The sequence below is a fragment of the Cyanistes caeruleus genome, chromosome 5, assembly GCF_971803275.1.
Source record: "Cyanistes caeruleus chromosome 5, bCyaCae1.hap1.1, whole genome shotgun sequence".
In the NCBI taxonomy this organism is placed as follows: domain Eukaryota; kingdom Metazoa; phylum Chordata; class Aves; order Passeriformes; family Paridae; genus Cyanistes; species Cyanistes caeruleus.
Window position 1 is genome coordinate 52,875,546 of NC_141705.1, and position 15,652 is coordinate 52,891,197.

A 15,652-nucleotide genomic window follows, 5' to 3' on the forward strand; every position below is an offset into this window, starting at 1 on the left:
ATAGCAGAGATGAATTTGAATTAAGCAGAAATACCGTAATTCAGTGACACAAAAAGAATGGCATATCTATTTTAATCATGACAAAGCTTTCATGAACACCACAGATACCTGAGATAATACACCCTTTAGCAAGTTAAAGAAACAGGCTGCAGCAATTCAGAGCACACATAACATTGCTAGTTCTAAAGAAGGTTGCACAGAAGACAGTAAAGAAGTGTGTGCATTTTGCTTATCTAGTTCATATTTTTGTAACAGTCTTGGCATATCTGAAAAAGGCTGTTTTGTTTAAGGGTTTTTTTCAACCTGAACTGAAGCCCTGAGCACTCATATCCTCGCTCTAACCTTTCATTCACTGCCTTTCCAGGCATTAATAATTAACGCCAGCCTGTAGAAGAAGAACATATCCCACAAGGTTATATCAGGCCTTTCCAGGTCACATTTATGGGTCACAAAAAGCAGCCACATTCAACTCCACCTTCAAATCTACTCATTGGTCACCCTCTGAAATACATTCAACTCAAGTATTTTCAATAGCAGCTTCCACCTCATGTAATAGCCACACACTGTAAAAATCACAGCTTCCAGAAGGTCAGTGTGGAAGTAACCTCAAGCAAATATGACAATTACTTCAATTCTCTCTAGACTAGCAGCCAACCTAGTCTGATTCATACTCTGTGCTTAATAATACATCAGCAAAATATACAACTCAGCATAGGCAAGAGGAACATAAAAAACATTTTAGCCCTTATTCATGTACATTCACTGAAGTCCATAGGGGCAAAGGATCCTGCTGTTTCTGTCATAATATAGCAACTGGATTAAAACTGGTGCTTGATAATAAATAAGGGTACTCAGGTAACATTAAAAATAAATCTAGCTGTGAGAAGCAATAAACACACTTTCATGAGCTACATGTTTTGGTGTAGCCTGATAAAGTAGAATACCAAACACAGAAAGAGATTTTAGTACAGTGGTTTGGATAACTGCTCCAAGTACACTGCAAGTACTATTTCTGAAGTATACTAGAAACCAGACTATTAACTTTTAAGTCACCCCAAATCACTTAGGTAACAAAACTGAGGTAGCATCACACACACACAATATCCAGGACACCAGCCACAATTCAGACACCAGCTGCTAATTGGATAATTATCACATATGTTCTTGCCATAACATACTTTCATTAGTGACCTCTGGCTTTGACTTTCTGCTCCCTCCAGACACACTAGGAGTCTCAAGTATTTGCAGTTATTCTCTCTTTTTAAAGCATATGCCTGTGTCAATCATTTACCTTTATTCTATATTCCCAAAATGTCAGATGGCCCCCTCAATACTAAGTTAGTAAATTATTATTTTTTTAATTTAATGTTTAACTAACATATTCAATTAATTCCATTATCAAATTGAATTCCTGCCCATTAAATACTGTCCTGTATTCTGACACGTGGTTTAGCATTCACTGTTCGTAATTTATGCTGTAAGTACTTTTACCAAGATGTTCAGTACTTGGAGCATCCCCACATAACAAGCATAGGACAACTGTGAGAGAAGGGGGATTTTGGCTAAGCATCAGCACTGGATGGGTAAGCCAAAAAAAGCTCAGTAAAAACCTTATTAAAAACCTTTCACCATGCACCTTGAAAATTTATCTTTAGGCAAGGCAAAAAAATAAAGTAAAAATTGAGAAAGGAAATGAAGTAACTGCAGTTACCCAAGTGCATGATAGGCAGTATGGGAGAAAACACAAATGCAATTATTTGACAGCTTGGCAACGGGGCCACTCTTAAAGCTGAAGGGGAAAAGGCCGGGATGTCCTTAGGCCTCAAAAGTCCTTGGTATTATATCTAATAGATAGGAACCACAGGAAAGATCAAAGAAAGAAATGGCAGACTCAAAGCAACAATCCAGAAAAATAAGTTGTGCTGCTCTAATTGGGCTGGCACAGGCGGCAAGGCTGCTTTGCTCCAGGCAAAGGAAGCTGATGATGCAGCACTGAGGGCAAGCACAAAAGTTTTTACCTGCAAGGGTGAAAAGTTGAAGCTGAATTTAAGATGCAAGAAACAGAGAACACTTAGAAAAGATGCAAGTATGAGAAACTGAAGAGAAAACAGCTAAAGAGTGGCCAGAGAAACACAGTCCTGCAGAACATAATGTTCACCCACTCAGACCAGAAGTTGAAAAATAAGGGGTTTTTTTTAGTTGAGTAGTACATATGCTGATAGACAAGTGTGGGCAAGGGTGCAGTTTTAAAGACAAATAACTGTTTTTCTTGTAAAGAATAGCAAAAAGGCAGAATGGCAGATCTGCAAGAGCCAAAGATAAGTGGGCAGTCTTGATCCACTGCACATATGCAGCCATATTTCTAGGCAGAGTGAAAACACATGTACGCATACAGCACAGTGTAACTCATGTCTTTAAATTGGGCATTGTGAGCTAGGTGCTCCCACTATGCTCTCAAGTTTGGTTTTTTTAAACTTGAAGTACTGCACAGTTACTTCCATTCATATCATCCTTCATGACTATCTGGTCTTAATGACTTTAATTTGCTAGCATTTAAAAATCTCTATCATACATTAAAAACAATTTAACTTTTTGTCTCTGTACTGATAATTGTGATATTCCATATTAGCCACAACTATGACAAGTGATAGATAATTCTGTTGCTCACTCATATCTCACTTTCTCTTAGTTCCAAGTAATGTTACACATCAAGTTTTTTTCCCCTGCTGTTTCGTCTCCTAATCCCGTTAAAGAACAAACTTGATGGTCTGATAGTTTTTTGGTTTTTTTTTTTCAGTGTGGTAAATCTAATTCCCATTGAGTCAACTACATGTTAACACCTTTCACTGGTCTTGCAGGACTACATATTTCAGATCATTCAGGTCTTTTGCCTGTGCTGATTCACATTTTTCTTTCTTCTCGTCTCTGTTACACATTGGAAAAGAAGAATCACCTAGTTAGAAACAGTAGGTGAAACATAACTTCTACCAACCTTCTGAGACATAGTTAACTAGTCTATATGTTATGTCAAAAGATTTGAATTTGTTAACTCATGAGTTCATTGCTGGAGCGTTAGAATGACAAGTCATTCCAAAACGCTCTCCAAAGCCATTTCTGGTGAAACGGTGCCCTCTTGTAGCAGAAATCGGCCACTGCAAGAAGAGCACCTTTGTAAACACATAATTGGCAATCCAATACACCTCAAGCATTTGTTCCACATCATTATTTACAGTACTACGAAATTGGCACGTTTGCAGAGTTATTTCAAAAGATTTTTCTCTTCACTAACTTTCATTTACAAACAGCATTGGTCTGAGAACCAAACTTTTACCTGTCATCTTCAAAAAAAACTGACAATTATGCAAGCATACTCTGCTGAGAAAGATGTTTAGGATAAAGAACAACTCAGATGCTAAATTTTTTTTTTACTTCCTGTCTCCTGTGAAAAACCCTGCATCCCTTCAGCAAGACTTTCTGGCTCCTCACTCCCAGTCCCTCAAGCAGAAGCAGCTCACACTGCCTGCCAACAGGAAAAGAATACCAGCTGGGGAAAATATACAGGTACACAGTTTCTTCAGCTTAACAAGACACCTGGGTGATGCCAGAAAACCTGCATCAGCAGCCACAGCCACAGAGCAGAACTGCGCAGCAATGCTGCCCTTGCCCCGGGGGCCTTGACTCTGCCCCAGAGATTTGACATCCCTTAAATGTTTGTGGCTCATTTTTCTCCAGAACTGAACAAAATTAATACAGACAGCCATGTGACTCATGCTGCTCTAGCCACGTACGAGAGTTAGATTAAGGCTTTTCACAATACTTTGTGTAGTAACACCAATTCTTTATCTAGTATTTATTCTTCATTAGCATCATTCATTGGTAGCAATCTGCTACTGTAGTGTCAAACATTAATTGATTGTGACAAGTATTTTGAAGAGGCCTTTTACCATTCAAACATGTATTACTCTGAACGTTCAAATTCTTAGTATTTTTTTTTCTTTCGCTTCCAGAAAACTCTGGTTTTTTCTTTTGTCTTCTGGTTGTTTGTAGGGAGGAAAGGGTGGAAAAGGTGTTTTTAGGTTTGGTTTCGTTTGATTTACTTCCTAAACCTCACTTTTTACTAAAAATCTCCTGTTTTCTTAAGATAAGAAGATAATATCCATACGTACTGGGAGGAAAGCAAGAATAATTCTACCTTCACTCATGAGCCTGCTCTCTAATCCTGTTTTAGAAGTCCTTGGTGTGTGACTGTAATGCCAATAAGCATAAGCAAATCATGTCAATCTGTGGACAATTGGACAATTTTGCTTTTTGTCAATGGCAGTGGGGGAAAAAGCTCATAGATTTTATAAACAAAACACAAGGAAGGGATCAGATTACCACCTAATCCCATCCACACGTTCTCTACTTCCTGTTTTTCCCAGATTGTCACCTTCCCACTTCCACCATTAATACAGAGCTGAACAGAATGAAGTGCTACAGCATCAGTGTAGCCTAGTATTTAAATAAACACAAAGATCTGCCTAACAGCTTGGGTCTAACAAGCCAAAAAAGTTCACAGGCCTGAGCAACCATTAATCAGTATTTTAGGGCATAAAATCCATTTGTATAATGCTTTGTATGCCTACATGAAACAGCATTTTTACAGGTTATCACATTCTTTCTGGCTCTAAAAAATTACTTTTTATTCACTTATACTTGGATGCAAGCTTCCTGCAAAAGCAGAGAAACATGAAGAGCTCCATGCTTTAATAGCTCAAGCAAATCACAACACATGTCACCAAGAAACTCTTCCCAGAAAGTACACAAACCTTTTCACAGCGCCACATCCTGCAAAAAATGCTTCCAATATCTGAAGCTGAGCCTAGATCACATTATGGAAGCCTGAGACAGCTCCTGCCCTCTTTATTACTGTTAAATCTGTGAAGTCACTGCTTCTCACTATAGCTACACCAATCAGAGAAAAACATCAGCTTAGGCATGTGGGAATAAAACTCACCATGCTGTTCATTTTGGAAGAGGATGAGCTTGCTCTCTGCTTCCTTAGGCTGTTCAGCTCTTCTGCATTTCCATCCCTTGGTTTTATGATCAGCCGGCTGCCCCCAGCTGTACCTTCTGAAGAGGACCTCAGCCGTTTCTCAACAAATCTGCCTTCCCGGTACGGACTCAGGCTATTGGCAAGATCAACTACAAAGGGAGAAGCAACCAGCAGTTGTTACAGGGAATTGCTCTCTACAAATATTTTCCTAATCAGAACACTGCTTTGCTTGAAAAAATTACACTGAAACGAGTTCACATGAGAAATGTTCTGTGGAAAGCAGACCGTGCTTACCTAAATAAAGGTGTCACCTGGGCCCTCAGCTCACTGCTCAGCCCCAGTGACAGGCATGCTCAGCACACTACAGCCCACTCCAGGACTCCCCATAGAATCCAGGACTCTTTGCTCCATCCTTTTCTTTCTCCCCTCACCATGGATACTTCCAAATTGCTGAAAACCTACCAGAGAAATTTGTCCAGTGGTGCCAAAAAACAACCTGCCTTAATGCCCAAAGGCAAGTCCAGCTTTTGAAGGGCCAGGTGACAACTTTGTTACCTCTGCATAAGACAGGGATGCAAATCAGTTTCCATTTCTGTTCAGCATTCCTAGTTTAGCCTTACACCTGCACCCTCTAAACTCAGCCTGCAGTCAGTGGGCAAAATCCCACTCCAGTTAAAAGAATAACATCAGAAAAGAGGAGAAAAAAATACATTTTGACATGTTAAGGCAGATTTAGAAATGGGGAAACATAAAAGCAATAAAAGCATAATAGCATAATAAATGTCACACATATAGAAAATCTTATCTTCTTTTGCCTTTTGCAAGAGAAGAGACATTTTCTCTAAGAGTTCTCAAAAAAAAATCCATATCACATAAAAATGCATAAAGGTATATACTAAGAAATATATGGCACTTCAAACCTGCTCATAAATTAATGTCACATTCACGATGCTATCTATAATGGTATCTGCTATGAGACCAGGTACAGAAGAGAAAATATCTATTACCAAAGAAAATGCATAGAAATATTTTGTGTTCAAATCTAGATTTAAATACTGTTTTAGAAAACCAAATGTTCAAACCAGTCTGTTTGCAGCAGGTGTAAGTATTTATAACCATATCTTACTGAGTGCCATGTAAGCTTTTTCTGTATTCGACTCATTTCATATGGTAGGATTTTATCTTATTTTCAGTGGTTCCCTTGTACACTTGGCCAATTTCTAATTTGGAATACATTCTTCACAACACCAGAAAAACAAAAAGTATTTTGAACTGCACTAAAAAAACAGAACAATTAATCATCAGCTTTTACATAGTGCAGTATTAGCTCTAGTGTTTCTGTGAACATGAATTCAATTTACAAAAATCTCTCTGTCATGATTTCAACTTCCTTTGGCTGCCTTACTGAAATACAGATTAAATATCCAATTGCCAATGAATGAGTCTGAAATACAGTGGGTATTTCTAAACATCCCCCCAAGCTGCTCACTTGGTGTTCTGCAGTGTACTCTAGCAAGGCAGATTCTGAGTAAGAGCTCATTCACAGATGAAACAGTGTGGCAAGGAAGACAAACCGAGTGCTCAGGACCAGTAATATAGATAAATGGATAGAACAGATAAATAATATTTTTTTTCCCCAAAGTGACTGAGGCTCCAAGTGAAAGAGGTTCCCTCTAGTGAAAGCTAATTCAGTAGATTAATTTCACTTTCTATTGCCATTTATGTACAAGATCTCCAACTAAGCCTAGCAGTGACTAATAATTCAAAAAGCAAGATTGCTTTTGACTGCATATAATCTACATGCCTAGATAAATATCCAAGCAGAATGATGGGTGTGAATTTATATGAGTTTATACTTACCATCATTCATCTTCTAATACAATCACTACAAATACTGTCTTGTTAACCCTCAAATTTTGGCCCACCACATACAGCCTCAGAATTAAGCAAGAAAGCACCAGTCATTAAGCTGGCTCAAGAAAACAAACTGTCAGAGATAAATGTCTTCTGACAGGTGTCCTTCACTCAAGGGCCTGGTGCATTATTTATCTGTATCTCTATAGATTGGGATTTCTAGGCACAGTCTTTCCACTTAATCTTGTTAGTATTTCCAAACCACTCTTCATAAACTAAAGACTCAGTGTGAAATTTAGATGGTAATTAGCTCCCTCAGTTCCACAGATGACAAAATGAGAATTTGGACACTTATTTCAGATGGAACCAGAAACAGGGTATCTCATACTTTGACAAGATAGCCACCCTGAGTTACTCTATAAAATCAGTTGAATAGAGAAAGCAAGACTCTAGAAATGTTTAAATCCAGACCAATATAAACTCAATTGTATTATTTCCCATAATCAGACTACAGGAATGTTTGTTTCTCTGGTGATGCTTCCATCCCAAATTATACTATCCCTTGGTCCAAGTCCAAAATAGCCATGTCTCAAGAAACCACAGCTTTGCTGGGAGTCAATACTTGCATTCCTAATTAATTTTCTATTAAACAAAGCATAGCCACAAACAGCACTGATGTGTGTTTGCAAACACTAAAACACAAACTCAAAAAACTAATAAACTTTGCATTTAATGTATAAAAAAAAAAGTTCTACTTTCTGAATATCATAGCTAGTACTTGCAATTCTGATAAACATTTCATGACAAAACAATCATTATAGAAGAAATGAGGCCAGACCCCCAAAACTCACCAAACTCAAAAATGAAAAGACCATGAAACATACCTTTATGATGGTTTGATTCATAACCCTGTTGGGTTTTAAGGGACTGAGGTTCAGAACATGGAACAGACTTCGACTCCACTACAGGAATTGCGTCTCTCATGTGCTTGGATGGACTGCTTTCATCTCTGCTCTCACTTAAGGCCCGTGCCTTTGGAGAGAGTGTCACTGGTTCTTCACTACACTGTAACCTCAAGGTTTCTAGATGTGCATTTTCTGAGTTAATTTTTTCTATATGCCTGGCATCATTTATATGTAGTCCATTGGCTTGCAACAGCACTTTTGTTTGATTAGGAACTGAGGTTCTGAATAAGGTACTGGATTCCACGCTGCACGAGCTTGCATGACTCACAGGAGATACACCAGCAGAATGGCCAGTGCTTTGTACAGTATCCGTCTCCCTCGCAGGAGCAGCAGCAGGATTAAAGAAGATCTGAGAGGTAGAGACATCGTGGCCAAAATCCTCTGCAAGCAGTGCCCCAGGCCCACTGCTGGGCAGGGCATCAGCCTCTGAAACAGAGTCCTCGGTCAGAGCGACAAAGTCCGAGGGGGTCTGGGCAGCCGTGAGGTCGGCCGAGAGCAGCGGGGACTGCAGGGAGCTGCCCATGCACTCCGTCGTCTCAGCCGAGCATGGAGGAGACGACTTGGCCATCACAGGTTCGCTCTCCACGTAGGATTTAACTTCCAGAAAGCACCTGGGCTGCTGCACGGAGGAAGCCGACTGACTCTCCGGAACTGGTTTGGAAAATTTGTAGTGTGATGAAAAAGATTTAGTAAGAAGTTTTCGTGTGGACTGTTTGACGGAATATCGGCTTCGCTCTTCTGCAAAGCCCGAATCGTCACCCTCATTCTTCCCAGAGCTTATGCAATTGATAAAGACATTCTTATTAGCAGAGGGCTCCTTTCCCTTTTCAAAATCATCTGTCAAAGACCTTGTTATCTTCTTGTTACGGGAGCTGCCAAAGCCAACTGAATGCCTTCCTCTGCTTTTTATGTGCTCGTCTAAGCTGAGTTTTTGAAACGTGCTAAGAGAGGACTGGGCACCATTTGAGATGTTAACATTCTGACTCGCTGAGTCAGGCTTCTGCTCACTGCCTTTCTTGTTATGGAAGCTAATGGAAGGAGTGCGGAAAATACTCCGGCGCTTTCCTGTGCTCCCTGAGCTGGAGTTAGTGCTGGATGGAGAGGAGGTGTGGACACCAATGGCATTGGCAGAAGAAGGCGAGGAAGGCAGGGAGTCGTGTCTCCGGCTAACGCTTCTCCTGAATATTGGCAACCGAGACACAAGAGTCGCTCGTCTGGATCCCGAGTCCCCCATCAGGGCACAAAGGGTCCGTGGTTCTTCACAGCCAATAAAATAATCTGGGATGAGAGAAAAATAAAGGGGAGAAGGGGAAGAAAATAAATTATTCAGCCTCAAAGACTACTCAAACAGATTTGTCAGTCAGCCTGAATACACAAGATGTCAACATCAATTTGTTGCATACACATTACTGAAGACTTTTAGCATTTCAAAGTGATGTTCAACACCCTGCACTAAGAATTGAGCAACATGTGGCTTAAAATATTCTACTAACAAAAGATAAAATTTTATATATGGTATTGTACAACAGTATTGTATACTGTTACATTGGGTAATGGTATAAAATCTAAATGCCAAAAGATATACAAATATATCACCCAAGCATCCTCGTTGTTAAGTTACTATAAAGTGTAAGCACTCTCAGCAAATAGTTGATTTTTCATTATCTGAGTAGAACAATTCATTATTTTGTATTTCTAAATACTGAGATTTTTGCATGAAAGAAGAGGATTTAAATTTTCCAACCTTCACTGAACTTTCAGTTGTATTTTAATTACTTTATGTGTTTCTGTTAAAGGCTTCACAGTACATAATATTATGGCATTGCAGTCCAGCCAAAATATACAACACCAAAAAATCTTCCTAAAGAACTGTAAGTTCAAAGAATTTACTGTCAAAATACGGGATCATATTTCTAGATTTGAGCTGTAATGTTTCCTTTGAACACTTCTCTGAAATCCTCTCATAGCTTATTTGCTTATAATTAGCTAATTTTTCATGTTTTTTTTGAAATTAGTGAGAAGTGCTTCCATGCACATGCACTTGGCATTATTTTATAAACATTTAAACAAAACTTATTTTGATCAGCACTGCAGATGTACTGCAAGAATATTAATCTTTATGAAATATATACCAGTTCTATCTCCTTTTTCTTCTCATTATAATAAACTGCCACTGTGAAAGACAGGACCACAGAGAGAGAGAGCAATAAAAACGTGTAATCTATAATCACAAGAACACGAGAGGCTGTAGGAATTTTGCCCCAATGTAACTTCATGAGCTGCTGGTGGCTCAGCACATAAAAATAAACCCCAAGTCATTTGTCTGGACTATGTTTGTATGTCAAGTTCAAAAAAAAATTAATTCATCTAATGAGCAATTTAATATGTATTATGTGGCTAAAGCAAGTATCTGTGAGCAGTATATGTATTTAGGTAGTGTATACATACACACATATATATGTATATAAATTGAAACAGAATTTTTAAGTATTAGTAAAACTACATATATGTTAAGTAACTGTGAAAGAAAGGGTAACAAGTAAGTTCTAAGACTGTTTCTGACTAGAGATAGGACTGGACTTTTCTGCAATTGACATTTTTTTTAAAAATGCTAGTACAGTTCCACTCTGAACATGCAGTGCCAAGCAGCCACACTATTCACAAACACCAGGAATCAATAAGCAATTTTGTAGTTCAGGATGAGAAAAAGAGATGGAGAATAGCTACTAATTGCTAGAAGTCACTGGTGATCTCTGATGGCAAGCTAAAGCCTGACCTAGACAATGCCCAGGTTCTTTGATTGAAAACCCTCCATGAATTCAGTCTAACTGGAGGGAAACTCTGAATACAGGATAGGAGTTACCATAATAACTTTACATCCACTGGGAACTGAAGCACAGCCAGCTGCTCCAGTCCACTGACAGCTGTGAAAGTTTGCATTCAGACCACTGTGTAAGAGCAACTGCAGGGGGGGGACAGCACAGAAAATCCAAGTCCCTGTGAGCTCCCCCAGGAGCTGGTGTTATCCCAATTTGTTCACTTTTCCATAACTCTACCTAAAGAAAATTGCCTTTTGAAAGCCACATGAAACTCTCTTCATCCTTCCCCTTTCTCTGGCTTCTTTAACCACTACAAGACCCTAACTGTGTCGGGGTTTCTTTGCTGTTGTGAATCTCTTATCTGCAGGCTTACTGGTATGTATGGATAAGCACATACACACAAGATTTTTAGAGATTGTGAGGGCTCTTCCCTCACAAGGTATTTTAAGGAGAGATCATAATTGCTGAAACAAAGACTTTATAATGCAGTTTAACAATAGCAGTAGATAAAGTAATTTTTTGAAATACATTAAACCTCTATAGACATTTTATGGTTGTATAAAACATTTGCTGCCACTGTTCTCTCTCCTGCCCAGAGCTTAAATTGTCACTTCACTGAAGAACAAGTCATCCTAGTTTATAACTACAAAATTTTCCAAGCTGAGAGCAAAAAGAAGCAAAAAAAAGAGCAAAAAGCCCAATGTAACTAGCACTGGGAATGCAAAGACTGTGCCTAAATAAGAAGAGGTTATTCCTAACGATTGACCCCGAATAAACATAGCCTTAGCCTTCCAGGTGATAATAAATTTTAATATAATACATTGCCTCTAACAGCAGATAACAAAGTAGCATTTATTCAGTTGATTCCTCCTTTCCTGTCTCTTGAAGGAAGAAAAGAAACTGTCAGCATTCCTCTTATTGTCTAAGCAGCAGAAATCCTCACCCATAAATATCAACTAAGCACAATATACTGTTCTTCCTAGGTCTACAACAGCCACCAGAGAACGGTCTTAAAACATACAATGTTGTACAAATATACCTGTATATATGCATGTCCATGTGCATGCACTGTTTGAATGTTGTAAACGTTCTAGTAATATTTTTAATATTAACAGAATTATATATCACTTAAAAACACACATACATTTTGCATTCTTAAACTGCCAAAGTTTAGCACAAAGTTAAAATGACAACTTTTCTACTTGCAACACAAGGAAAAATAACTAGTATTTCAAAGTACCAATACTTTCAGATACTAATGAAACCTCACCTTCCATTAATTTTTTTTCTTACAGCAGAGGAGTTGTAAACTGCCATATATGTCTTATTAACATAGGAGGTGTTTCCTTTCAGTCTCCACATTTAACGTATTTGTACCTACAACTTTACACCAGTAACCCTTACAGAGTGAAATTCACTCCAGCTACACCTTCTCTACAAAACCATTAATTTTCTTTATCTAAAATTCTTGTCCCTACTGGCATCACTCTTAAAATCTTCAACAGAGGAAAAAGAAAAGGGCAGAGAAAGACACCTTTGTTTAGGCTTCTTGCTTAGTACAAAATATATTAGCACATAATGAGAATACTCAAGAAAACAGTCACACTAGTCTGTATGGAGTTCTGAATCTTGATCAAATACACAACCATTACTTTGTAGTACTTTTGAATCCTAAAATTCAGTTACTGCTGAAAATGAAGTGTTTACTCAGTGCTGGAAAAGACAATTTTTACTTTTTATGGAATGGATTTTTGATGCACATTTTTGCAGCTGGCATTACACAAGACAGAGTTTGATATAATGACAGAAAATGAGTAAGCTGCTTTGAAAACAATTACAGGCAGAGTAATAGTGGATTGTTTCAGAATCTTCTCTTCCTCAAGAGCTTGGCTACAGCTCAGAGTTTCTGAACTCCTGTGCTCAGACCAATGGAAATGAGAAACCCAAGTGTGAACAAAATATTTCCCCTCTCAAAAGAAATTTAAAAAGTTAATCAGATGGAAATAGCCTCCTTTCAAGTTGGTCTGCACCAAGATATTGCAAAACGCAAATTAACATCAAAAATATCTTAATGTCACATGTTTAATTGCCAGAGAAAACCAAGGAGTCAAGTTTTTTATACTTTTTATTCTTTCCCCACAGGAGAACTTCGGAGGAACAATCCAGATAATATTGTAATATTACATATCTTGCCTACAGAAGTTGTCTGACTACAAAAAACACATTGGGTAAAAATTATACGAGCAGCTCCGTACTGTATATATTATTGTATCTTGTCAAAAGAGACAAACTGCTCAACTTTCAGAGAGTGAATGTAACTGCAGGAGGAAAACCACAAGTGTTAAAATAGGCCATATTTTCAAAATATTACACCAGTATCTCCAGAGAAATCTATCAATTCACCAGCTTAAAAATAAAATGCAGTACTTTTTATTTCAACTTTTGACTAGTTGAAATAAAAAGTGTGCCAGGACTCAGTGCTTTCAATAAACAGCAATTTCTTGTGCTTCTGGTTTTGAACCCCAGCAGATGGAGCCATGGATCTACTTTCTCAGTAACTGCAAAGATGAAAAAGCAACAGTCTGTGCCTTTTAAATTTCTTATTGCCTTTGAGGCAAAATTTAGGAATTTAGGAATTCAAATAATTGAAATTATTTGTAAACTTTACCATTATCATAATTACATGCACACACCAAAAGATAATATATGTTTATTCAACGCTGTAGTGTATAGGGGAGTGCAAACACTCCCTTCATAAATAAACCAACCTGCTACTATCTCTCAACACTTTCTAAACAAAGCTTTCCTAAAGTGATTCTCCTTAAAGATGCACTTCCTAGAAATACTAAACAAAAAAACTTCCACACAAAAAACAAAACTGAATTATCTATCAAAGTTTAAACTGGGAGATGACGTGACACATAGCTGAAAGGCCTCAAACCTTAAATCAGAGCAGAATATCAATAAGGATCTGGAAGATTGTTTGGTTTCACTCATAGCTGAATGATGATGATACATTTTCTTTATTGCTTAGAACTGGGAACCATACAATAAAGCAGAACACACAGAACTAAGATGTGCATTTACACTGTGAATATTCCATCCCTCACATGAGCATCACCATGTAGCAGGAAGCAAGGATCACATCGGAGATACGGTCTCTATAGATCAGCTGGCTCCAACCTTACATTGAAATTAAATTTGCCCCAGGATACTACAAATACCCACAAAACGACATGAAAATAAGTATTTTTAATTGTCATTGAGTCAACAGAAGTCCTGATGCAGCTGATACACTTGTAAGAAGCAGTCCTTTGGTCCATGGGGTAACCTCAATGCCTGTGGCTCCCACCCAAATTGTTTCCATCTTTTGGATTGCAGCACTGTATTGCCCAGCATTTAAGCATTACTGCCTTCAATACAGTTCTAGTTCAATTCTAGCATTATTTGTCTCTCTAGTACATTTGTGACTTGGTTTTGCCCACAAGCTCCCAGAGATCACTATGTGTGATCAAGCCTGTCCATGAGAACAATGTAAGAGTCTAAAAAAGCCATTAAAAATCAGTTTACATTTAAAACAAAAGCAAACAAATAAACACCAGATAAATACTCAGGGCTTTAACAGTTACCAAGGACAACGTAACCAAATTAATAGGATCTTATTGAAAACACCAGCAAAGCCAAAGACTTGAACAACAGAAGGCACTAGCTAGGAAAGGGGAGACTGAGATCATGAAACTGTGGTCCTGAAACAATCCAGGTTTGCAAATTAAATGAGCTCCCTCTAATACATAACAGCTCCACTTGCTTGTCTGAATAACACTCTTCCCTTTTCCTTCCTTGTGCAGGTAACCCTTGCAGCATGGTACAGAGCTAGAGAGTGTATTCTGTGGAACAGCAGCCACAGTCACAATTCTCACAGTGAATTTTTCTAAGCTCCTACCACGTCCACATCTGCTTGGACATCAGTTTTCCTGAACAGGTTTTATAAACAACAGTAGAGTACCTAACAAAAGGCACCAGACCTTTAAAAGTTATGTATGTCTATACATGCACACATGTACAACTCCACCCTCTTACTCCCCTCTGTATTGAAAAACTAATTGGGCAAAGAAAGCTTTTATGTATCTAGGAACAACTTTTATATATCTGGAAGAAAAAAAAAAAACACAAAAAAAACCAAAAACAAAACAACATGATCACAGAATCCAAACACTGAATTACCCTAAGGCAAGAAATGAGATTTCTTTCAGTTCCCTGCATTCTGCAGCCCAGGCCTATCTTTATTTTCAAATACTTCTGTGCTTTCAGGAAATGAGAGAGGATACAAGCAGATAAATTTGCAATAAAGAAGTCTGAAGCCACACAAATACATCAAAAGCACACCTCCCATTTTGACTGGTCTTGTACCAGTTGAAGACAGTGATTTCATATATCCATTAATTCTATTCTCAGTGTTGTGATGAAATTAGAAGTGCAACAATAATTCAAAGACAACAACTGTAGGTAAGTTATCTATGTATCTTCTTTTGACTTTAAATTAGCCAGAAGGCAAACATTAGCATAGGAGAAGTAACACACAAATCATTCTATCATTTATTATCACTGGGTATGTAAATTTATCCCACTTGTACCATGTGAGTGAAGTTGTGCTAAAGGAGAACCAAGGTAACATTTTCAGAAACCTAGAGGGCATGGTTCTCTCACATTTCAACCACCCCCTCCCTATTTCAAATGTCTGTGTCACAGCAAAGGTTATCTCAAAGTGCTTCAGTATAATATACAAAATAACAGAAGTGAACCAATCTTATTGTTAGTCTTTAGATACACCCAGCAGCCAGCTGATTGATTTCACACATTCAACAATCAGACATAAAAAAGGACAGAAATGGGGTAAGGACTATACCACATTGAAGAAGCAGTCACATGTTTTGGTGTTGTGTTGCTTTTCTAATGGAGAACAAACAGCACCTCTCGCA

General features: G+C 38.1%; 1 protein-coding gene across 36 annotated transcripts in view; it reads right to left on the minus strand.

The window, feature by feature from the left end:
• CCSER1 (coiled-coil serine rich protein 1) overlaps positions 1-15,652 on the minus strand; it is a 648,564-nt gene that overhangs the window by 524,941 nt on the left and 107,971 nt on the right. For all 36 annotated transcript variants that reach the window (XM_086888587.1, XM_086888585.1, XM_086888622.1 and 33 more), the window contains 2 exons: positions 7,774-9,132; positions 4,997-5,184 (listed from right to left, as the gene is read on the minus strand). In XM_086888587.1, the coding sequence (XP_086744713.1) occupies positions 4,997-5,184; positions 7,774-9,132 (1,547 nt within the window). The remainder of the gene's footprint in view (positions 1-4,996; positions 5,185-7,773; positions 9,133-15,652) is intronic.